General features: G+C 37.5%; 1 protein-coding gene across 1 annotated transcript in view; it reads left to right on the forward strand.

Moving 5' to 3' along the window:
* Positions 1 to 26,895, forward strand: part of PTPRN2 (protein tyrosine phosphatase receptor type N2) — a 1,449,868-nt gene that overhangs the window by 1,300,511 nt on the left and 122,462 nt on the right. The window contains exon 14 of the mRNA XM_044678956.1: positions 9,031 to 9,225. Coding sequence (XP_044534891.1) covers positions 9,031 to 9,225 — 195 coding nt within the window. The remainder of the gene's footprint in view (positions 1 to 9,030; positions 9,226 to 26,895) is intronic.

Raw genomic sequence — 26,895 nt, forward strand, 5'->3', positions numbered from 1 at the left:
TCTCTCTTTCTCTCTTTCTCTCTCTCCCTCCCTCCCTTCCTTCCTCCCTCTACCCTTCCTTCCTTCTTTCTTTCCTTAATTCCTTCCTTCCTCTCTCCCTCCCTCCCTCCCTCTATTTGTCCCTTCCTTCCTCCCTCCCTCCCTCCGTTCCTTCCTTTCTTCCTTTCTCCTTACCTTCTGACCTAGTGTCAGAAGACAGAAGAGTGGCAAGGGCTAAGCAATCAGGGTTAAGTGGCCTGTCCAAAGTCACACAACTAGGAAGTATCTGAGGCCAGATTTGAACCCAGGTCCAATTCCAGGCCTGTCACTTCCATTGTGCTATCTAGCTGCCCTCTTGAGCCTTTCTTTCTAGATTTATTTCACCTTATTCCTTCTTGTATACTCTACATTCCAGCCTTCCATCCCAGATGTTCATAGGGGCTATTTGTACCCACCCTATCGTTGAGCCTTCTAAGTTCATATTAGTCTGATCAGTGACAGTTAAACATGCTATGCATTGACCCTAACATGATGATACCTTTGGTCTTCTTCAAGTACACAGGACAACCTCCAATAGTCCCATCAAATTAACCTTCTTGCTTTTTCCTGTATTCAACATTCCATCTTCCATCATCAATGTCTTTACATAGGCCAATTTATTCTTGATACTCTTTCTTTCTATACCTCTGAAGCTTGGAATTTCTAGCTCCATTTAAGACTCAGCTCAGGTACCTTCTCCTGTGTTGATTCCTTCCCACTCCTCAGTTTTTAGATTTCTCCCTCTCCTCACCGAAAAAGATTGTAGTATCTTCTTTGCATTTAGTTATCTGTCGATATAGCCTATCTCCTCAGCAGAGGACAGAGACTGTTCTCTTTTTTCATTGTATGATATACTCTGAGCTTAGCAAAGTGACCTCTACATAGTAAAGATTCAATCAATGTTTGTGGAATGCGATAGACTAGAATCAATCATAATTGATTTTGTGTACTCCGATGGACTGCAATTTATGCTCTTAGATTTGATCACCAATTTTATAAATTGCTGCTGATGCTTGAATAATATTTGTTTACAATATCTAGAGGTATACTGCAATTGCTATTTTGGATTTGAGACCTTATACATCATGACAATTCTATGAAATTACTGTAAATAGTATGTTTCTCCTCAAGAACTTTCAAGTTTTTTGCTACCACTATTTCACTGATCACCTCTCTCATAGGAATATGTCCATTTTATAGATGAAGAAGCAGATAAATTGAGGTCTGAAGGTCTGAAATTTCTTCCTGAAGATGAGAAATCATTAGGCCTGTCAGTGTAGTAACTATTTATATGGTAACTGATATATAGTAACTATAACATATGGTCTCTGAAACTAGTGTTTCGCAAACTGACATTTGGGGATGAATTTGGAACTTTCATTTTTTTATATGAACATTTTTCTCTTTCTTATAACTGTTCTAGTTCATGGACCTGTTGGTAAAAATGGTGGGAGGTATTGTATGAACTAAAAGCCTTAAGAATATTAGCAGAATATTGACCCTTTTTTGCCTCGTATAGCAAGAGAGTTTATTCATTATGCTTTGATGCATGCATACTCATTATTGGCTTGGTTGAATGCCACCATTTCCAGAAGACCTGGAACAAACCATGTCTTATGATTCTGCCTATTTGCAGAGCATAGATTCATAAATTTAGAGCTGGAAAGGACTTTAGAATCCATTTGATCCAACCCTTTCATTTTACAGATGAGAATACTGAGGTCCAGAGAGATAAAGAGATTGCCTTTTACCATCATCCTAAAGTATCAGTTCATTACTGAATCATTTTAGATATTACATGGAGAGGCCTGCTGCAGAGCTTCCATACTCCCCTACCTTTAAGAGGGATTATTAGTTATGTTGTTGTGCTTACATGAGCTTTTATTTCTCCACAAGCTCTGCACACCAGTAGGACTCCCTTTGCTAGTCAGAACTCAGTGAAGCCAAAGGAGCTATGGTAGCTGAAACTCTGGCACACAGAAGCATAGAAAAAAGTATATGTTTTTTTCTCCTTCTCTTTACCTTTTTTTTATGGATAAATCCAATCCCACCAGCACCATCTTCTCTCATATAGCAGAGAATGATTTTTGGTAAAGTTTTTGATCAGCTGTTTTTTAGATGAGTCCAGCTCCTAGTGTATATTTATATATAACCATTTGGGGTTATTTTTGCGGAGATATTGGAGTGGTTTGCCATTTCCTTCTCCAGCTCATTTGCCAGATGAAAAAGTGAGGCAAATAGGGTTAAGTGACTTGTTCATTGTCACACAGCTAGTAAGTGAAGCCAGATTTGAACTCATAAGGATGCGTTTTCCTGATTGCAAGTCCAGTATTCTAGCTATTGTTCCATCTAACTGGCAATGTTCAGTAAGGTTACATCAAATTAATTATAAGTAAAGCAGTCTGAGAGGAACAAGTTAATCTTCTGTTGCCTTCAGACAGGAAACTTAGACAATCTGGTTGTTTCTGCTGAATTAAGACCAAAGCTGGAATGCTTTGTGTCCCTTTTTACATATTTATTCAACACTTACTATGTACTAGACACTGTGCCAAATGCTAAGGATGAGAAAGGGGAAGAAAATAATAGCCGCTACCCTCAGGGAGCTCACATTCAAATGAGGGAGAAAACCTGAAAATAACCAGGTGCATGTGAGATATATTCACGAAATTCCCTGATATTGTGCTAAACTCATTCCAGGTTATCATTAATATCCTTGGGGAGGGGGCCCTGCACACCTCCACAAGTCCTAACTCAGAATAGTTTGTTGATTATTGCTCTTCTTACTCCCTGCCAGGATTATAAATGAAGGAAGTTTCCAAATAGAATTGGGCTGGTCTCAGGGTTCCTTCACAGCATGCCTATATTGTTAAGTTGATTTAGCTAAGTTTATTTATCAATTATCTAATGCTTAAATAAAAAGATCTCCATAGATGACCATAACTCTATGCTTTAAACTCACTTAACTGGGCATTATGTATAAAATATTTATCATAGCTCTAGTATTTGTGTGTCTGTGTCACATACCGATATTAGTTCTGTATAATATACTGCATGTGCCCTCCACATAAGTTTGATAATAAATGTAGGGCAATAAAAAGAGAGGAAGTGCCTCAGTCTGATAGCAATTCCCATGTAATGGGGAATAATGTCGTAAACTTCAAATTACATTTTAAATAAATGTTTATGCCCAACCCATCTATTAGATCATAGCCTAAAGGGTCAGCCAGATCATGCCTTCATCTATCACTGTGTGTGCTGCAATTGCTTTTTTTTTAAGGTATAGATGATACTTTTAGAATGAAGAATGACAAACATACGCAGGCTGTATACAAAGACAGTGCCACGAAGAGGCAAGTAAGCAATAGCCTTGCAGTGCCCCAGAAAAATAAAAGAATCCTATTCTAAAACTATCTCTCCTGACATAGAGGAACAGGGACTTGATCAGTGGTTAGGTGTTCACATCTGGAGAAAGTGCCATCAAAATGTTTTCACAGAATCATAAAGCTTGAAGGGACATCGAGAGACCATTATGTCCATCTCCTTGACCCTGGCAAGACTACTCACTACTAAACGTTCCAGAGGTCTCCAATTTTTATCTCTAATCCTTTAAACACCAGCTGCATTGTGGTGGAAAAAAACCATATTTAGGGAGTCCAGAGATCTGCTTTATATTCTAGCTCTTCCTCCTAATAGTCATGTGACATTGAGCAAGTTTTTCTATCTCTCTGAGCCTCAGTTTTCTCTTTGGCAAAATGGGGATAGATCACAACATTTCAACTCTACCTATCACACAGAGTAGTGGTGAGGATCAAATGGAATAATAGCAGACGTTGAGTTATAAACACAGTATAAGTATTAGTTATTAATTGTCTTGTGCTGTCTTTTTATTTTAAAACAAAAAAGTTCAGAGAAATGGACCAATAGCTATTGGTCCTATTAAAAATGACTTGACTCACTATCAATTAGAAATTCATTGTTTGGAAGACTTCTGAAGAGGGGTCTATAATGCTGTTTCTTAAAGCTCAGGGATCTATAGATATGCAGCCTCACTATTTTTTTCCAATGATGTCTCATTATTTGACATGTGATTGTCACCCTGACTGCTAAATAATGTTCTTTGGGTATGAGGAAATGGGAGTTGAGGGATGAAACTTGGGCTTCAAACAGAGCAGAACTAATACAAGGGTTTCCTAAGGAAGAGTTCCAGAAATGTGCACCTGGAAAGTACATAGTGGTTAGAGGTATATATTTAGTGCTTGGCAGAAATGTATGTGGATGAATGATAGGGTCAGGACAATCCACCACAGCTCATTGATTTTTATCCCCATAGGTAGTGGCACTTGTATGTCTATGTCCCTGCTGGGATATTTTGAACCAACTGATTCTCCAGTCAGATATAGCTCTTCAACAGTTAAATAGCTACAGCATTGGAGTATGAATTACTAAAGGTGAAACTGAGAGAGACATAAAAAGCTTTTGTTAGATTTAGACCAAGAGGTATATACATGATATACCCAGTAAATGCTATTATTCTGACAAGTGATGTTACTTTTAAAAATAAAAAAGCACACTTAAAATGTATTTTGCTGGATTTCTTAGCTGATTGCATTTTCTCTGTCTTTTGTACTTTAATGGATAGAGTGCTGGTCTTGAAGTCAATAAGAGCTACGTTTTCATCCCATCCAAGATATTCTCAATCTTTGTGGCCCTGGATAAGTCACTTAACCTTTTTTGAGTCTCATTTTCTTTATCTTTAAAATGGAGATAATAACAATAATAGTCCCCAACACAAAATATTGTTGCAAGGATCAAAAGTGATAGCAGCTGTAAAGAGCTTTGAAAAGCTGCGGTAGGAAGTGGCACCTAAGCTGAACTTGAAAGGACGTAGGAATTCAAAGAGGCAGAAGTGAGGAGAGAGAACATTCCGGGCAAGGGGAGGCGGCTTCTGCAAATGGACAGACACAGGGGATGGGATGTCTTGTATAGGAACAGCAAATTGGCTAATTTGGCTGGAACATAGACTGCTTGAGAGGAAGTCATTCTAAATTAGTCTGAAAAAAGATAGGTTGGAGTCAGGTTATGGAGTGATTTAAATTCCCTTTAAATGTCAGGTTAAGATACCGAGTTCAAGTTCTCTTGTCCAAGGTCACAAAGTAATAAGAGGCATGGGCCAATTGGAACTTTGATATCTTGATTTCTAATTCAGAATTCTTTCTAAATGGGAGTCCTGGGGAAATGGTGTCATGGCAGAAGACCCCAAGATTTCACTTTCAACTGTGCAGTCAAGCACACTGTAGCAAGATCAACTTTCAGTGCCTACAGAGAAGCATACATTGAAGCAGTGTAACTTTTCGGTAACTGAAAAGCAACTGCAATGGTTTGGCCAGTCTGAGCTGAAGGGGCTTTAATTGGAACTGAAATGAGAACCCTCTAAGGTCAAAAGACCTCAAAATGGTGAAACACCCTTCAAGTCATAATCAGAAACAGGTTATATAGGTCATCCATCCATGTAAGAGGGATTGGGAATCATAAATATTCCCCTTCATCTTATATGTGGCAAATGACAATATTAGCAAAGTGATTTTCAAATATGGCAGGTGATACAAACATGCTAACACACATACACAACATATGTGTGTATATATACATTTAATGTGTGCATATGTATTTATGAAAGAGAGAGAGAGTACCGTATACCTCAAAGCCAATTTTGTAAAGGTAATGAACTCTTTCTCTAACAAAACACCCATAAACAACTTTTGTTTCCAGTTTCTAGTTTGTTGAGATTTTAATAATTCACCACCCATGCTTCCCCCCATCCCCAATCCTTCTGATTTTGAAAACCTACTGATTCTAATTCCTAGCTGCTATCCCCACTAGCTAACTTCTGGTTAATGAAGCAAAAGTTAGATGTAACAGGTAGATGCCTTTTGCAGCCAGTCAATATTTTTTTCTCATATTTCCTTTTCTTCTTCCTCCTCCCCTCCTTGCTTCTTTTCTTTTCTTCCTTCTTCCTTCATTCCATCTTTTCTTTCTTCTCTCTCTCTCCCTCCCTTATTCCTTCTTTCCCTCATTCCTCCTTTCCTCTCTTCCTCCTCTCTCCTTACTGTGGTAGAATAGAAAGAATCAAAATTGTAGAATCCTATATTTAGAACTAGATGGGGCCTTAAAGTCATATGTTCTAGTCCCCTTATTTTATTGAGGAGTAAACTGCAGCCTAGGTCCTCTACTTTCAAATAAAACCATCTTTCTTAAACAGAGACTTTCTATTCTAATAAATTAGCTTTACCACTAGTTTACTGAATGACATTGGGTAAGTCACTTTAGCTCTTAGACTCAGTTTCTTCATTTGTAAAATAAAATGCATCAGATAGTCTCTGAAATTCTCTGATTCTGACATTTAAAAGGAAATTCTATCTGCATAAGTAGCATAGGCCCTGTTGCAATTTTCCTATATCACTTGCAGATTCATAAGACTGATATAGATTGAAAATTAGATTTTTAAAAAATAGATAAAACTCAAGGTACTCAGCCCCTTTCCCCATGTAGGAGCTCATTTTTTTTCAAATGTCCTGTGGTTTCTTATCTGCTTCCATGACCGCTTTTCTTTATTGTCTAATGGTGATAATAAGCACTTGTGGACTTGATGAATTGCTCAATTGGATGTATGAAACTGCAGGCACTGTAGAACTCTTTACTTGGGCTTTCCCCCACCCCCACCCCCTTTGCATGGCATTCCATGTGATCTGAAATAAGAAGGGAAATAAATGAGGTGATGTACTTGGGCAGGTTGCTACTGTCATTCAGTTCTACCTTATTAAAATTATCAACCAGTTTTGTCAGATTCAGGGAGAACTTGTACGTGTCAAATTGGAAATAAAGTCATCATCTTTAAATGATCTGGAAGGCAATAAGCACTTGAAAATATATGGGTAAAATGAAAGCGGCTAGGCAGGCATAGCTCAGGTTTCATCTGATTTTCGCTTTCTTTTGCCCTTTTATTGAAGATCTTTTCCCTCACAGCAAGATTTTCTTTTTTTTTTTTTTTAAAGTTCACCTATTTCTATCTTTTGTCCTCCTACTCCCCTGAGCCCACAATCATCTCCACTGCAACCAGTTGCTTTAACTGGAAGACCTGGAATTCATGTAGGATCCAAGCACCAGAAAGAGACCCCTTCACGAAGGACCTGGGTAGAGAAGTACTTACTAATGAACAAGTGCAGGGAGAGATTCAGGAGCATTTATGTATCTCACACAGAGAGCTGTGCCTAAAGAGTTTTCTCTAAAGTGTCAGCTGGTATTACAAAGGTCTTTAATGGCAGGAAAAGTAGCAGCCTAGGGTACAAGGGAGAAGGGGAACATGTAAGTGTTTTGTGATCTTTGGCTGTTGCCTTGGGGGACTGGGGACTCTTTTGATAGACATCTTCGGTCAGGTTTAGGTTGGTGGTATGACCTCCCCTTGGATGCCAGGATCCACCGCCACCAGATTAGAAAGGAGAAAAGGAGCACAGATGAATCAATTCTTGGAACATTTTTCTTTTGAATGAATGCATTTTAAAATAATCTTTTCAAATTATTTTTTACATTTTCCTTCATTTTATCCTTTACTTTAACGATCATCGGATTATAGCCATTTTCACTGGATAAAAGAAGAGAATTTATCCCATCTTAATAACAACCACAACCACTAGCATGTATATGATGCTTTAAGGTCTGCAAAGCACTTTACCAATATTAACTCATTTCATACTCACAACTACCCTTTGAAGTATATTTCTCCCATTTTACAGATGAGAAAACTGAGGTGGAAGGCGGGGGGGTGAAATAACTTGCCCAGAGACAAACAGGCAAGATTTTGAGCTTGGAGTTTTGTTTGTTTTTTTTATTCTAAATAGAACATTCTATCCATTGAGTAGTTCACGTATTTAAGATATGATCATTTGTTAGCCAGAGGTAAACAACTTTCTAGAACCCCATCTAGAAGGCAAGTAATCAGCAGCTAATATGTGTACTACATATGTCCAAGAGATGTCTACTGATTAGTCTTTTGGAATCATTTGTGGACATCGGCATCAAGCATGCTGGAAACAGAAAGACCCCTCCCTGTCATACAAGTACTACGTAGCAGAGCCCTTTAAACTCAAGACTTCGGATTGCCCCTCTGTTCTGCTGCCGTGTTCCCCAATAGGGAAAAGTACTGGGTCTGACGATGATCAGGGCGGTTCCCCCAGCTCTACATCTAGGGTCCCACATAACTGAAGATCTATTAGGCAATTAGAATGAACTTGTAAAAATCTCAAAACTTAATGCTGATTGCTTAGACATTTCACCATTACTTTATGCAGCTACTGATGTGATTTTTTTTGTTGTGGTGCCACTGAATGTAGCTATTATTATTTTGGCAGAGTTTGTGGTTGATTTTTCCCTTTATCTTTCCTTTTTTTTAGTCTATCACAAATCTCTGTTTTTAGGGCATATAAAATGCCTTCTTTTGTTTCACTATGTCTAATCTTTTGTGGTGTTATTTTAATGAGAGAAAAAATACAGCCTCTATTGCTAGGTTGCATTATTGCTGAGAACATTATCAATCTAATTACTTTTGTTGCTGAATTAGCAGGAGCAGGGTGCAGAATAGCATGATGGAGTAATTGATCCTCTTATTCGACATATATATATATATACATGTATATATATGTGGGTGTGTGTGTATAAAATACTGTTTGATTTTCATGATATGACATTTATACTCCCTAGTTCCTCTTCATAATTTAGAATAGTTTGTTAAGCTTTCTAACCCCCCCATCCCAATATCTAAAAATTACCTGCACTTAATAATTAGATAGTAGATAACCCATTGAAATTTTGAGGCCATAGAATTATGGGCAGATGAGAGAAAAAAACAAAGCAGAACCAGGAGGGTATTTTGCTCCTCGTCCTGGCATGATAACAGACCTTTCCCCCTGGTGGTTGCCATTCATTCTGCTCATACCTTGCCTCTCTCTTCTGCTCTAGGAGCTGTGCCGTCAGCGCATGGCTGTCAAGACATCTGATCGCCCGGAGCCTCTGCACACTTCCCGTATCAACAGTGTTTCATCACAGTTCAGTGATGGTCCCATTCCCAGTCCCTCTGCTCGGAGCAGCACTTCTTCCTGGTCTGAGGAACCAGTCCAGTCTAACATGGACATCTCCACCGGTCACATGATCTTGGTAAGGATGTTATTCTTTTTTATCCATTGATTGTGATTCTTTGGAAAGTATTTGAGTCAACCTTTCCTCTGGGAAAAAGATAATAATAATAATTAGCATTTATAATAGCACTCTCTGAATGCCAGGCACTATGCTGAGTGCTTTACATTTAGTGTCTTGGGGACAGCTAGGTTCATTGCTTAGTGGATTAAGAGCCAGATCTAGAAATGGAAGGTCTTGGATTCAAATTTGACCTCAGATATGTCTTAGTTGTGTGACCCTGGGCAAGTCACTTAACCCCCATTGCCTAGACCAGTGATTCCCAGAGTGGGTGCCACCACCCCCTGGTGGGTGCTGCAGCGATCCAGGGGAGCAGTGATGGCCACAGGTGCATTTATCTTTCCTATTAATTGCTATTGAAATTTTAAAAAAATTAATTTCCAGGGGTGCTAAGTAATATTTTTTTCTGGAAAGGGGGTGGTAAGCTAAAAAAGATTGGGAACCACTGGCCTAGACCTTATCATTCTTCTGCCCTAGAACCAATACACATTGATTCTAAGATGAAAGGTAAATGGGTTTTTTTAATTAGTTTCTCATAACAGCATACGAGGTAGGTGTGATTATTAGCCCCATTTTGCAGATGAGAAAACTGAGGCAAATAGAGGTTAAGTGCCTTCCCCGGATCACTTAGCTAATAACTATCTGAGGCCAGATTTGAACTCAGGTCTTCATGACTCCAAACTGGAAAGAAATAATAGCCTAGTAGAATAAAATGATTCGGGGAGGCAGGAGGGAGACAGGTAGAAAAAGTGAATATTTAAATTCATCCCCATATGTGTTTCCACAGTGATACCTCTCAAACTACCAAAACAGCATGTTTGTGTTTTAATAAATGGAACTGGCCAAATTGATGATGGAATGAGGTCCCTTAGAAGACTGATGAGCAGCTTGTATAAATGTCAGGAATCTTTCTGCCTGTAGTCCTCTTAACTTAAGTGAATATCAATATGTAGTTACAATTGGGATTTTTCCCCCCTTCTTTGGCTTAGAGACTTTAGCTCCCACACACTAAATGACGTACAAGTTTCTTTTATTGCTTATTTTGTTTTGAACACTGACAGAATGTTAGAACCTACTGTGTGTTGCTTTTTTTAAGCTCTCTGACTAATAAGCAGCATTCCTTCTCAGTCCCCAACTCACCAAGAATCATTTGGGTAAATAACTGTCAGTCATAGGTTTCTCATAACTAAAAGTGGGACTGGGAAGAGTTTTGGAGATTGAAGGGTTATCCCTCCTTATGTGAATACTTTTCCAGAATGTGATTAGTTCAAAATACTTTCCATTGTGATGAAAGTTCAGCTTGTCTTTCTCAGAAATATGTCTTCCCTGATTTGTGTCTTGGCAAAATGACTTTCATTATTGGGGTGGTCATATGAGAAATACCTGTGGATTGTTGCTTGATGCATAATTAATATCTAAGTTTCTCAAGAGAGTTGCTCACAGTTCAACATATCTTGCTGGCTGTCTCCAGTAGATAAGAGAACAATGTATTTCAGACTTTTCTAGCTAAGGGAAGATTTCCCATTCGTTAATTTAAAAAATATAGTACAAAACCATTTCATTAAGTTCTTTTTCATAGCAAAGATTTTTTTCTTGTTTAGATTGGAGGGAGAAGGAGCAGAGGACTTCATTTTAATGTGTCACTAATATGTTCTGTTACTCAGCTGATAGTTAATTTCCAGAATCTCTCAATAGGTCCTATCAAGTTAAAGTGCGTTTGTATGTTTTAGAAAGATTCCTTAGCAGTGTGATGGATAACAACAGCACAAGTTAGATTGATAGAAAAGTACTGCAGCCAATTAGAAAACTGAATTTTTCCCCCAAGTAGAATTTTGTTGTTGTTCAGTCACTTTTCAGTTGTGTCCAAATCTTCATGACCCCATTTGAGGTTTTTGTAGTAGAGATATTAAGATGGTTTGCCATATCCTTTTCCAGTTTATTTTATAGATGAGGAAACTGAGGCAAACAGGGTTAAGTGACTTGCACAAGATCATACAATCAGTTAAGTGTCTAAGGCCAAATTTGAACTCAGAAAGATGAATCTTCCAAACTCTAGGCTCAGCACTCTTTCCACCTCACCACTTAGCTCCCCAAGTAGAACTACAGAGCAACTAGAATATTATTTATTATAAAGGCTTCCCTAAACCTGCTGTGTGTCAGATTCTGCCATAATTAGGAGCTATGATAGTGGTACTAGTTTTCTACAAGGTATCTTATTCCACCTGATATTAAGGTTATGTCAACATGCACAGGAACCAAATGGCCTTGAAATTTTCTAACTATGTCATGAGAAAATTAATGAATCACTTACATAATAGTACAGTTAGAAGTGAGTTTAAAAAATCAAGAGCTATTAGTTGAACTGCAACATACTGTTTTCTCTGAAAATCAAATGATTCTGATTCCAGATACTGGCCTTGAAATATCATCATTATCATCATCATCAACATCATCCCCAATCTAACATTTATTTAGTGTAAGGTTTTCAAAATACTTAATACAGAGTATCTTATTTGACCTTCACAATAACTCTAGGAGATAAGTGTTCATATACTCACTTCTGTAGATGAGGAATCTGAGACCTAAAGAGATTAAGTGATTTGCTCAGGATCATATAGTTAGAATCTGAGACAAAATTCAAATTCAGGTCTTCCGACACCCTCGTCACTATGACACCTATGTAAAACCTATTCTTATTCTCTCATTTTGTGTACTTTCTTAAGCATCAAACTTCCTACCTCATAGCAAAATATACGTACCCTTCCCAGACAAAGAAATGCCTCGATGATTCCAAAATATTTCATAATATAACATAATATCCAAGTTGGAAGGGACTTCAGTGGTCATCTAATCTACTGTATGCATTCAATAAAGAATCTCTACTACAAAAAGCCCTAAAAAAGGTCATCCAGAATTTGCTCAAAGACTTCAAATGAGGGGAACTCATGGCTTCCTGAGGTCAACCTATTCCACTTCAGGATAGCTCTAACAGTTCAAAAATTGCATTTGATATCAAGCTTAAGATGGCATTTTTGTAACTGCAACTTTTCACCTATTCATTCTAATTCTGCTTTGAAGGACCCTTTCCCCTATAACAACCTTCAAGTTGTATGAAGGTAGCTGGAATATCCTATTTTAGATCTTCTCTTCTCCAGGCTGAATATTCTTTAGTTCTTTTAAATGATCTTGAACTGTCATGAACTGTCCTTTTGTAAAAGAGAACATAAAATGTATAACTCCCTATTCTCTATTAGGTGCATGAGGCAGGATTGGAACCCCTGATTAGAATTAATTTCCATGCGGAATCAGAGACTGGAGTCAGAATTAGATTTAGTTTTCCATCTCCACCCCCCCACCTCTCAAATCTGAACCTGTCATTTTGTCTGTTAAAGAGAATGCCCAATGTGGAAACTTCTTTCCACTGGTGTAGATCAATAAGTCTTAGAGAATTGCTGAAACACAAAGAGGTTATATGACTTGCCCATGATGACATGGCTCGTATTTGTCAAATGCAAGACTTGGCACCAGGGTTGGCCACCTATACATTGTACCCCATTGCCTTCTTCATTTTTCACTCAGGCTCAGTTTTTGAACCTCTTTCTCTAGTACAATGTCTTTCTGTTTAGTTGACTCATGGCATAGGATCACCCCCCGCCCAGTATAGAGCAAACTTCTCTCTCCAATGGCGATGCTCCTTCCATTGTGGAAATGGTGGGATTATTTTATAGATGTTCCTTGATTCCTTTGAAGCCTCTGTTCATTCCTTTCTTCTAACCCAAAGGTTTCAAGCTTTTAATTTTTTCCCAATATAGAGAATGGTTATTTCTTTATATGACACATGCTAGGTAGGGTCCCTTTTTTTTTTGTCACTTAGGAATTGATTTGGCATCTGGAAATGATAGCATCCAGTTTTATGTTCTGCATATTTCTGAGCACCAATTTCATCTTTAACAAGTTATTATCTAGTATTTCTATAGCATTTTATGGAGTGCTTCCCATTAAATTTTATTAGCTAATTTTTACAAGATCTCATTGAAAGTGGACATTTTAAGGTTGGAGATATTTCTGATCTAAACAGGTACTTGGAACTTTATGCATAAAAGGATGGCCAATGCAGTAAATAAAAAAATTAAAATATTTAATCAAATAAGTTGTCTGAGTATGTAATTTCACATTTGACTATAAATTCATGTTGTTGATCATTTTAATAATAGATAACATTGGCATAGTTTATAAATGGTTTTACATGAACCATCTCAATTTTACTTTCTCAACAGCCCTATGAGGTAGATACTATTACCCTAGTTTTGCAGATAGCAAAACCGAGCTTCAAAAAAGATATATGTCAGCAGTATAAGGCTGATTAACTAAGAAGCACGACAGGGTTCCTTGGAAGGCAATTTAGTATTATAGGATTTATAACTAGAAGTGTCCATAGAGATCATTCAAGTCAGGAGTTCTTAATCTGTCCTGGATCCCTTTGCCAGTCCGGTGAAGCCTTTGGACCCCTCCTCAGAATAATATCCTTAAATTCATAAAATAAAATAGATAGAATTACAAAGAAAACTAATTTTTATTGAAATACAATTATCAATTTTTAAAAATTCTCAGATTCCAGATTAGGAATCCCTGATCTAGACTTTTTCATTTTTTAGTTGAAATGGAAGATAATAAAGAGCATCATCATTATCAGCATCATAGGTACCAGGTACAGTGCTAAGTGCTTTACAAATATTATCCCATTCGATCTTCACAATAACCCTGGAATAATAATATTAGTAATGATGATGATGATGATGATAGCTAACATGTATATATCACTTAATTTGTGCCAATCACTTTACAATTATTATCTCATTTGATCCTCACAACAACCCTGAAAGAAAGGAGCTGTTATTATCTTCATTTTACAGTTGAGGAAACTGAGGCATTCAGGGTCTTTTTTATTTTAACTTGCCCAGAATCACATAGCAAATAAGTATCTGAAGTCATATTTGAACTCAGGTCTTCCAGAATCCTGGCCTAATGTCGTTTCCTCTAAGCCACTTAGTTAGGTGCTATTATTATCCCCATTTTACAATCACAGAATAAGCAAACAGAGGTTAAATAATCTACTCAAAGTCGTACAAATAGAAAATATTTAAGATTAAATTAAAATTCATGTGTTCCTGGCTCCAGATCCAAGGTCATGTAATTTGTTGAAATTCAAACTGTTTACAAAGGCAAGATTCAATAGGGCTCTTCCAAACCTAAGTTCCTTTTCATTCCTCTCCATTATTGTGCTTGTCATTGTCATTGTTGACCAGCCTTATTGGAATGGATTTATACTTCAATACTTCAGGGAATTCATAATTTTGGTCAATGGACGTGTTCCTTCCAACAGAGCAGGACTTGGTAGATGGTCTTTAAGAATTGTTGTGGCTAAAAAGTTCATGACTTTGCAGTCAGTCTGGTGATGGTGGCATCTCCCTCAGCTGGTCTTCGGATGTCAGGCAGGTCAGTGTGTCTCCTCCCTGGACCTGAAATCTTTCCAACTTGTTAAAAGCTCTTCAAACCTCTACTCCATTGGAATTGTCTATGGGGATCTTAAGTGTCCTCCATGTGGTGATGGGATGTTAGGAGAGGCTACTTAGAAACACATTTGAAATGAAGACATTTTCATTAGTCAATAATAGCTATTTTGTAAAAGAGATTCTTCACCATTTTATGTGTCTCATGGACCCATTTCATAGTCAAGTGAAAACTCTACATACTTTCTCTAAATAATAGTTTTAAATGTATAAAATAAAATGAATAGAATTAGAAGGGAAATTATATTGAAATATAGTTTTCAAAATATCAAAAACCAAAGTTGTAGAAACCAAATTAAGAGCTCCTAAAAAAATAAAAAAAGAACTCCTATTATATAGAAATGTAGACAGTGATAGACAATAGTTGTACAAACAATGGAAGGAATAAAAATTTGCTCAACAGTACTTTAAGGAAATGGATTAGGACATTCAGTCTGGCAACTGATGGACAAAATAACTTTCTTTAAAAGAAAAGGAGAAGGGGCAGCTGGGTAGCTCAGTGGATTGAGAGTCAGGCCTAGAGACGAGAGGTCCTAGGTTCAAATCCAGCCTCAGACACTTCCCAGCTGTGTGACCCTGGGCAAGTCACTTGACCCCCATTGCCCACCCTTACCACTCTTCCACCAAGGAGCCAATACACAGAAGTTAAGGGTTTAAAAAAATAAAAAAAAAAAAGAAAAAGAAAAAAGGAAAGGAAAGGAAAGGAAAGGAAAGGAAAGGAAAGGAAAGGAAAGGAAAGGAAAGGAAAGGAAAGGAAAGGAAAGGAGAACACAACTTTTGGAGAATTGGTCAATCAGTAAACATTAAGCAGCTACTATGTGCCAGAAATACCCACTGAAGGCCTTCCCACCAGAAAAGAAAAAAGAAAAAAGTCTTCCTCAGTGTACTTATTCACAAGTAAGTGCTTACTAGTCCTTCAGACCACGCAATTTTTTCATATTTAGCACTACAGAGAACCAGGCCTAGATATGGGAAGTCCTGGATTCAAATTTGGCCTCAGACACTTCCTACCTGTGTGATCCTGGGCAAGATAAGTGTTGTGTTTTTTTAAGTTATGCTCTATTCACAGATGAATATACCCTCTTTCCTCCTCCCCAAGAACAAGGAGAATAAAATCAAAGTATTTGAACACAAGTAGAGCTTAATCTATTCACTCATTGTTACTTTTAGAGATGTGTCTCAACAGAAAGTCTATGTAAATGAATCAATTTCTGGACTCCATCTGGGGCAAAAGACCAGATAATGCAAATTATCCAACCCAGTTCTGAGTTATGACTGGGTGGGTTGATGCCATTACACACAATCTACACTCTCCATCACCAAAAAGATAAAAGTGAACTTTATGAAAGCAGCTTAAGAAGTATGGAGTGGGGATGGCGAGGAATGAAAAAGCCACGTTTACTATGTTTTTAGATATCACCCAGTTAATGAATGAGAGTTGGCTATATTTTGAAGGATACCCTTGGAATTTTTAAATGTTCTTCATAAGTCAGAGAAGTGGTTAGAGATCAGCAAGAGAAAATGTAATAGGGGTCAAGTGCAAAGCATAACAACTCAAAAGAAAAGACATTATTAATATAGATGGCTAGTATTTTGTATAATAGACATATTCCTTGAAAAGTCGCATGTACAATGAGTTTTTGTAATTACAAATCATTAAAAATGTGTTGAGGAATCCTATGGTGAATTCTGATGTAAGTCAAATAATCACCCTCTAATTGATCAGTTGGGTAGAGTTGTACTTTTCCATCAGATCTGCTTAAAATCGGGGACAGGATAAGATAAAAATAGTTTAAACCAAAATATAAATTATCTCAGTTACTGCTCTATGATTGCATAGTTCAGTGTTTCCCTTTTTCCTGGGGGACTCATAAACTGATCCCTTATGGCTCTCCCAAACCTCAGTTATATATTGGAGAGCACACTGAGATTCAATACCTTTTTAAAGGGAAACTGCTCCCTCTGTTTTGTTAGCTTTAGATATGACTAGTTGACTCTCCAGGATTTTTCAGTTCTTTGGCCTGTGACTCATTTTGGAGGCTTCATTTCTTGCTGGACGTTTTCAGTTCAATTCAGCAAATGTTTATGTGGTAGCTCCTGTGATGAAGGAACTGTGCCCTTGTGTTTCCTACCTGCCTCTTGGGTGTGTGGCTTCCACCCCTTAACTTCAATCAAGGTGATTCTCAGTTCATTTGAATGTTTTCTATAATATGTCTTTGAGTATGAGAATAATGCTACCAACTCACCAGTCAGTCTTCTAGCAGAGATTAGAAAAATACAATGATCTCCTTGTGCATCTACCTGGACCTGGTGCGGAATGGCAGACACTTGGGAGATGCCTGATCATCTGCTGAGCATGTAGTCGCTATTTCCATATAAAGCTAATTCATCTGCCCAGGAAACAGTGTCAGGAATGTATTCTGTATCATGCTGTGTGTCACCTACAAGACTGACCACTTCACTAGGTGTAGCCAACTAAACGAACAAACTATATTTTTAATGAGATAATATTTGGAAAGCACTTAGCCTAGTATCTAACACATGGTAGGTACCTAATGAATGCTTTTTCCCCTTCCTTCCTTATTGCTTATGATGCTTGTGTGGAATTTGTTCATAAAGAAACAAGATTATGTTGAATGGTGTTTCAGGTTTTATATTTGTGGCCCGTAAGTCAGCCTTGGAGCAGTATATTTTTCCACTAAAGTTACTGGTCAACTTCTGAGTAGTAAAAGTGCTGTCTGACATTTAAGCCAAAGGGTTAAAGGGAGACTTTGTTGAAATCAGTGTAATTTTTTTTATCTCAAACTCATCATTACATTCCAGATTTCAGCACAGAGATCTGCCCTGTCTTGAACTTTTTTTGACAGATTACTTGCTTCTGAGTCTCTTCTCAGTTCTTTCTAGTTGACTGGGCTCCCCTTAAATAAATTGGCAAGAATTTGAAACTCTCAGGAGCCAGGAATCTGTTGAGACCCTTTAAGACCTGCTGTCAAGCCTATTGAGGCCACAGCAGACCTGCAGATGAAGAGGCAAACATAATGAAAGACCTTAGGAGGATTTGGGATTAGGATGGGACACAGTTGTGATTAGAGAAATGTAAAACTAGCTTTGGTGATCGACCATATGAATTTTTCCTGGGTTATCAGCTTTGAATTTAGGTTATGTACCTCTCTCAGAGGAGGAGGGTGAGGAGTCCCTGGAAGCCAAATTTAGGTCAGATCTCCCAAGAAGGTCTTTGATCTGATTGGAATCTATAATAAGGAAGACAAGTGACCCAAAATGACCTGTACCTTGGCGATCATCCTGTCCTATTGGATTATATTAGACCTAGAGGATGCCTGCCAAGATATTTTCAAACTAGAATGGATATTCTAGAAGCTTTCTGGCCTAGACTTACTATCTAAGATGCCCTTTAGTGATTTTAGAATCAATCCTAGAGCCAAGAGATGCTATAGGAAAATATTTACAACCAAGATACATTCTTACTTGAAAAAATGCTCTAAATTTTAAGGTTCGGTGGTACACATTGCTGAACACTAAAATGCTCTACCATAAGGGGGACCAAATATCATACCTTACTGAAGTTTATATGACATATAATATATGTATATATGAATATCTACATAAAGGCAGTGTGTACTAGAGAAGTCATAACTAGGAATCATGGAGCCTAAATTTTAGTTCTGGTGAGGCCAAACTAATTAGATATATGTCCTTGGGCAAGTTACTTAACCTAGCTAACTCAATATCATCTAATATGAAACAAAGCAATTGGACAAGTAGATCTAGATCATCCCTTATGGCACTACTATTCTCATTCCTTATACAAACAAAAATCTCTTTTTTCACATTTTGTTTTTCTTGAACTGAGTAAAAGGATAAGGGGAGGAGTGGGTCCACCAATCCAAGTTCAAAGGAGGCTTTAAAAGTTACTGCTGTTTAAGTACCCAGAAACTTCTATAGACTACTGAACGCAATTTTTGATTATTAAATAGCATGCATTGCACTCTTCATCAGGCCTTTATTGAGCATGGCACTATAACTATGGATAATTTGGTCATTCCTACATTATTTAAATGCCATAGACCAGTAAAGCATTAGATTGCAAATGAAAAATCTGCCCTTCTGATTGAGACGTGTGGCTATTGATTAAATCAGGTTAAGTTATCTCAGGAGAGCAGAGAAAAGGGACTTCAGAAAAGTCACGTCATTGAATTACCCCAGGGCAATGATGGAAGGCAACAAGTTAGAAGACAAGCTAGCAAGTGTTATTAACCTGTTTCTGTCATGGACTCTTTGACAATCTGATGAGATCTCTGGACCCCTTGAAAAAATAAGATTTTTAAATGTGTAAAATAAAAAACATAGGATTACAAAGATCATTTATATTGAAAATAGTAGCCTATAGGAAGGAAGGCTGAGTTCACGTGTGATCTGGTAGTGGGTCCACTAACTGATTTTGAAGTAGTGATGGGCATAGATGTTATTTCAAGGTATTCGCAACAACTGCCCCAGAACCTTCAAAGGCTCCTTCAATTATGAATTCAGGCAATTGGTGATGGAGTCATGGTACTTCATAATATTACTGAGGTTTATTGCCTGAGTTCATAATTAAAGGAGATGCCAATTTCAATTAAAGATTAGTGAAAATAAAAGTATAATTTTTTTTCACATCGAAGTTCATGAATAGACTGAAATGCACAGTTAATAACTTTTGTCTCTGAGGCTGGGCAGTGGAAGGATGCTGCATTTTAGCTCCTTTGATCCTAGAGGAGTCACAGATGTGGAGGCATACTCTTTACCCCTGTTTTAGTGACCTATTTGGTCATTCCTGCATTGGTGGTCAAAAACAATAGAAGGAGATCCTTTCCTGCCAGGATTAGCCCTGAAGATTTTCCAGAGATAATCCTGTTGAAAGAGCAAGGACAAAAATCCTCTGAACTAGCAGTGGGGGCCAAAAAATCCATCTATGCCTAGCTTGCCACAAGTCCTGAAATTCTGCCTGTTTTTGCTATTCTTCAGGTTAGGGCATTGTGCCTTAAAAAGTTTTTTTTTAAATGCAAATGCATTACCTAAGAGAACTAACCTAGTTAGATAACCCACCAACACAGCATCATCTTTCCAGCACAGACAAGGGCCTTAAGTAAACGGGACCCTGGAGAAATAATGTTCAGGGATGGGAAGAAGTATCAGGGGAATGAGAGGATATAGAATGGCTTGGAACATAAATACTTCCTAAGTGGGGCAGGTTGAAATCAAGTGATAGATTTGGTGATTCTGGACAGCATCTGAGGGCAATAACAGAAAAGGAAAATACCAAAATTAAGGAAGAGAGATCTGTGAGAATAAGCTACCTAGTTTATAGTTCTGATGGTATCAGCCTTGATTAGTGATAATGTTGTCTTCTATCAGGATTCCCAGTAGGTTACTGAAAGCAAGAACTAGACCACACTCCAGATTCTTGGTGACTAGTTGATTCTCCAGGTCCTAGGAAGGTTCTAGGACAATTTTTGAGATCCCAAGAGGCATACTCACATTTTGCTTAAGGCAACTCTTCCTTGAAGATATTAGGATCTCACCATCTTCAGTCACAAAGGGCTGCTAGAAGCAGATATTGGAGTAGATTGTGTAGCTCCTAATAGCTATAGGAACTAACGGGATTTTCCTGGCAGCTTTTGATAAGTATAGGAGCCTCGTGCCCTGTTCTCCACAACTTCTATTAGTCTGATACTCTCTATAACCCCCTTGGCACTTTGGCAGGTGTCTCGTTGGCCCTCTATAAATAAAGTGTTTTGTTTTTTTACTTAAAAAATATCTTGGTGTGCAATTTAGGGATTTTATTTTAGCATTTTTTTTTCTTTTTTGGTGGGGGGGGAAGTGAAATAGGATTTATCCTATTAAAACAGAGTTGACATTTGCCTCCTGCAGATTGTTGCAGGTATCAAAAATCGTACTGGGTCATTTCTATTTTATAAATTCTTTTTCACTGAAACATACTGATTTGGGGAAATTCTGGGATACTGGGACCAAAACCTGCCTAGCCATTTGCTGTTGCACAAGGCAGAATTAAACAAAGCCTCACTCCTTCACAAGAACTAAGCATGAATTCTGCAGTACTCACTGCTTATAAGCTGGCTTTGATTTGCTATTCAAGCCCTGGGGAGAGTGATGATGATTCTGAGGATCTGTGAGAAGAGGATATGGGCAAGAATAAATTCTGATTTCAGAATCACAGAATCTCAGAGTTAAAAGGAACCTTAGAGGCAATCTGGTCCAACCCATACCTTATTGAAATTCCTCTCTACATCTTCACTAAGAACTAGCCATCTAGCTCTTGCTTTAAGGCATCTGGTAAGGGGAAAGTCCACTCTTCCCAAGGCAACACATTCCACTTTTAGCTAACAGTATTTGTCAAGAATTTTGTTCTTTACATTGAGCCCAAGTTTGCCTGTCTATAATTTCCATCCATTTTTAAGTCTGATCCCTTCTTCTATATGACCAGTCCTTCCATTTGTTGCATAGCTGTTTCAGTCATATATGTCTGTGACCCTATTTGGGGTTTTCTTGGCAAAGATACTGGCATGGTTTTCCATTTCTTTCTCCAACTCATTTCACAGCTGAAGAAACTGAGGCAAATAAGGTTAAGTGCCTTGCCCAGGGTCACACAGCTAGTAAATGTCTGAGGCCAGATTTAAACTCTGGAAGATGAGTCTTCTTGACTTTAGCCTGACCCTCTATCCACTGTATCACCCATCTCCCCTTATCTTCAATTGTTTGAAGACAACTATCATGTCCTTTCTAAGTCTTTTCTTCTCTCTAGGCAAAATAACTCCATTTCCTTTTATTGAGCCTTATATAACATGTCCTCAAGATCCTCCACCATTATGGCTGCCCTCTTTTTAATGCTCTCCTGCTAATCAGTGTTGTAATATGGTGCCTGGTACTGATTGCATTTCTCCAGTGAAGTTTGACCAGGGTAGGGTACATTGGGAATATCACTTTTGTTTTGGATACTATATTTGCTTCACTTAATGACATTAAATATTTTTGGCTGCCGTTTGAGCTTACAGCTTTCTGTAATGAGCAAAAGATGAAGTGACTGAGAAAACAAATGTTCAGTCTTCTAAGCGTGTCCATTTATTAAGCAATGCACGCATGCCAGTTGCCTAAGAAATCGAGACCAAGCTCCTTTCTCAGCTTAGGGCTGGACCCCAAATATGATGGGAGACAGAGCTTTGTACATTAAAAACAATTGATCAAATAACACCAGTTAATTAAAAGGAAACAATACAATGTTAGGTAATCTGATTTCTAATTGGATGAAAGATTAGAGATTTTCCAAAGTTAGGATCGGGAAAGTAAACCCAAATTAGAAGGAGAGTGAGCAGGTACAGTTCCTTAAAATCAGGAAAAGAGGTATCCCACTTCTCCCCAAGTGTTTATAAAGAGTCAAAGGAACATGACTGATCAGCATGGAACCAGTTTTCAGATAAACTCTGTCTCAGTTGCTCAGATGTGTAATTATGAGAAAACTCCTTGAATCAATCTTGGGATCTGACTATGTTTCTGATCACCATAACTTATGTCCTAGTCAAGGCTCTCTAAACAGCAGGTACAGGTGAGCCAATTTCCCAGCCACACAGGACTGGGTTCAAACAATTCGATAAGATGTTCTCTCAGTTCCCACAATTGAATAAACTTTTTTTACAAGATGGAATTTGGACTAGGTCCATAACTGAATAGAAACAGAAGTAAACTAGGACTAAAATTGTGTGCTTCACTCAGTTCTCACAATTAACCACTATCATTCGTTGTCCTACTCCCCTAAATTCCTTCCATTTTCTCACATCTCTAAAGATTCCAGATATTTTTTAGACAAAGTGAAATTTAGTGTTGCCACCTATATCTTGTACTTGGGAAGCTGATTTTTTTAACTCAAGTATAAAAAGTACTTTTTTAAACTCAAGTATAAAGTACTCCCTAGGTTCTAGTCTATGTGAGAACTTTTTGGGTCCTGAATCAGTGATCCCACATGTTAACCTCCCTTTCTAGTTTTGTATGCTATGCATGTTCTTATCTAAGTCACTGATAAATATTTTCAGGTCCATAGCTCCAGTTGAAATAGAATGAATATTCCATTTTGTTATTTTGCAGGACCTCCGGTTTCACTGATCTGTGCATTTTCTCCTTGAAACACAGGAAACACTTCCATGACAGCTCTAGTAAATATTAGAAGGGGAGAAGGAATAGAAATGATGACCTCAAATGGGGCTCAGGGGGCATCTTCTCTTCATGTTACCTGTTACCATCTTTAGTCAGTGATTTGCCTATTTCTAAATTACAGATTCTCCCAAATAAAATTTCTTTCAGACAATCAGAGAATCTTAATGTTGGAAGGGGCTTCAGAAGTCATCTAGTCCAAAGCATAAAACATGGCCTCATAGTCAACCAGCTTCCATCTGAAAGACTTCCAGAAGTGGAGTACTCATCTCTCAAGAAGAACGATTCTCCCTTTTAATATTTCTGATTTATTGGAAGAGGTTTTTTTTCCTCATATCAAACTGAAGTCAACCTCTTTGTAATTTTTCCCATCAGTCCTACCTTTGTCCTTTGGAACAAAGTAGAATTCCTCTTTCACATGGCAGACCTTGAAATATTTGAACACAGATCTCAGATTCCCTTAAGTCTTCCATCTATTCAAAACCTGCCTACCATGGCATGATTTCAAGTCTGCCATCATACTAATTGTTCTCCTTGAGATGTTTTTCAGCTTGTCAGGGACCTTCCTAGAACCTGGCACCTAGAATTAAACATAATATTGCATTTTTCAAAATAACTCCAGCTCCTAGTACAGTGCCTGACATATAATAAATGCTTAATAAATTCCTGTTGTTTTGACTTCAGTCATATCAGGGCAGAGAATATCTCTTGGTATAAGTACTTTGATTCTGTTAAAACAGTCAAATATTGTATTATCTTTTTTTTTACTGTTAACTTATTCTGAATTCATACTCCCCCAAATCCTCATCTCTTTTTTATTTTTTAAAATTCTTACCTTCCATTTAAGAATCAATATTAAGTATCAGTTCCAAGACAGAAGAGTAGTAAGGACTAGGCAAGGACATTACTTGCCCAGGGTCTGAAAGTGTCTGAAGCCAGATTTGAATCCAGTACCTCCTATCTCCAGGCTTGGCTGTCTACTGAGCGAAAGAGTTGCCCCTAGGTCTTTTTTTAAACTCTTACCTTCCATCTTAGAATCAATACTGTGTCTAGGTTCTAAGACAGAAGAACAATAAAGGCTAGGCAATAAGAGTTAAGTGACTTGCCCAGGGTTACACAGCTAGGAAGTGTCTGAGATCAGATTTGAACCTAGGACCTCCCATATCTAGGCCTGGCTCTCAATCTATTGAGCCACCAAGCTGTCCCCTCCGAAATCTTTTTTTTAAGGGGTAACTAGGTGGCACAATGGCTAGAGCACTCAGCCTCTGGCCTCAGGCACTAACTAGCTTTGTAACCTCAAGCAAGTCACTTAACTTTGGCCTCAGTTTCTCATCATAAAATGGGCATGATAATAGCACCTACCTCCCAGGATTGTTATTAAGATAAAAAGAGATAATATTTTAACACACTTAGCATAGTGACTGTACAAACTAGGTATTTGATGAATGATAGCTATTATTATTCTCATTTGATATTAAGTGTTAGCTAGCCATTTCCACCCTACTTGTAACTGTACGATTGATTTTCTTGAACACAAGTATAAAACAAAAGTTTTATTCCTATTAAGTTACATTTAAATAATTTGGTGAATATTTACAGTTTAAGAACTTTTTAAATATTGTTCCTGATATTCAGCATCCCAACTATGCCTTCCTCTAAGCCATTTTAAAATGCATTTTAAAATGGCACCAATGACAGGACTCTTTGGCACTATATTAGAAGCCTCCCTCCACTTGATATGAATCCCTTGATCACTGTTCTTTGAGTCTGGTTATTCAATTGGCTCTAAATCTACTTCACTATACCATCATTCAGCTCACAGGATTCTAACTTATCATAATATGTTAATCATTTAGAAAAATTCTTGAAAGTATTACACATTCAACATCAGTGTTATTCATTTTCAGTCATTTCTGACTCTTTTGTGACTCTTTTTGGGGTATTCTTGGCAAAGATACTGGAATGGTTCATCATTTCCTTCTCCAGCTCATTTTACAAATGAGGAAACTGAGGCAACTGGCATTAAATGATTTTCCCACAGTCAGACAGCTAGTAATGTCTGAGAACATATTTGAACTCAAGAAGATGAGTCTTCCTGACCCCAGGCTCAGTACTCTATCCCCTGGATCACCTAGCTTACCCACAAATCAGATAGAGCTTAAATGACTTTTTAGAAAATGAAAATAGGTCATTTCTATTTGTTCTGGTCAAATAAAGTTTCCCTGATTGCTCATGCGTGTTGGCCAAAAGTAATATGATTTGCAAAAATGGACGTTTAAATTTTCATTTAGAATCATAGAAGAACTACAAGCAAATAAGTGTTTAACACAATATCATAGTTTCATCGAGGATACAAGAAAGTCAAATAGCTAGAAAACAATACTGGACAATGTGTTAGCAGATGTTAGATTATATGTGCTGAAGAGGAATAATAGAATAATCGAGGGAAAAGAAAGATTGTTAGGAGTTCAGAAAGTTGTGGAAGGTAAAGCTTTGGTTGGGTCTTGATACAAATCGAGAATTTGAATTGATGAAGAGGAAAAAGCCATTCCACAAATAGCTGAATAGTATCAATTGAGAGAGAGAAAATTAGCTTGTATACATTTTTAAAAACAATGAGGAAACTAGGCTGATTGGAATGAGTGGTTTTAATGAATAGGAGTTAGAGAAAAGGATAGATAATAACTTATTACCTGGATGACCTTGAATAAGTTTCTCTCTGTCTCTGTCTCTTTCTCTCTTTCTCTCTCTCTTCCTTTCTGCCTGTCTCTGTCTCTCCCTCTCTCTCTCGTCATATCTCTCTCTGTCTCTCTTCATCTGTCTCTCTGTATTTCAGTTTCAGGTTCCTTATCTGTAAAATTTAGACCCAGATCCCATGACCTATATGACTCACAACATATACTCTACTAACTTGTGGCAAACAGGTCAATGGAAAACCATAAATGCCAGGATGTGGCTTGATACCATGCTTAGCATAGTGGCCAGCACAAAGTAGGTGCTCAATGAATGTTAATTAAATGACTGATTGCAGTGGGGAGCCTTTACAATTTTTGAGCAAAGAAGTAATATGATGCAAGGGAACATTCAATCTATCAACACATATTTACTGAGAATCTATGATAGCCTTAACACTGTGCCCTATGGAAGTCACAGAAATATGATATTAGCCCTGCTCTCAAGGTGCTAACAATCTAGTTTAGAAACCGACTGGTATATATGGCACAATAATAAAGAAGACAAAACAGTAAGTCAATTAAGTGTTAAATTATGTCTGTGAAAATGTCAGGGTTTTAGAGCAAAGAGGAGGCAGGGACAAAAGCAGAGAACCAAGGGTAAATTCTCCATTTCTATAAGATGTTGAAGAGAGCAGATTAACTTGAGCAAAAGTTTTGAGGAATAATGGAAATTAGGTTGTATTTGCAGGAAGAGGACAGATCATAGATGGACTTTAAAGACAAGAAGAGGTGTTTAGATTTAGTGCAATAGCAAAAGGGGAGTAGTAAAGGGTTTTTGAAGAAGGAAGAAACATGATTAAATGTATGTGCTGCACTTTTACATAAGATAAATAGGAATAAAAATCTGGTATTAATATGCCAGATGAATTGGAATAGAAGACTGGAGAGAGGCTGAGCAGTTAAGAAACTTCTCACTTTTCAGTTTTCCTGAATTGAATTTAGAGATAAATAAAGTCACAGCCTATAAACCTATAATGTAAATTCATTAACCATTTAGTAACTGGCTACTGTACTAAATAATGGACATGTATTCATGCTATAGTTAATCATTTGTTTTTTTTTTTTCACAACTCCTGAAAATGATTAACTGAGGCATGGGGAGGGGG

Source organism: Gracilinanus agilis, chromosome 5 (genome assembly GCF_016433145.1).
Source record: "Gracilinanus agilis isolate LMUSP501 chromosome 5, AgileGrace, whole genome shotgun sequence".
In the NCBI taxonomy this organism is placed as follows: Eukaryota; Metazoa; Chordata; class Mammalia; order Didelphimorphia; family Didelphidae; genus Gracilinanus; species Gracilinanus agilis.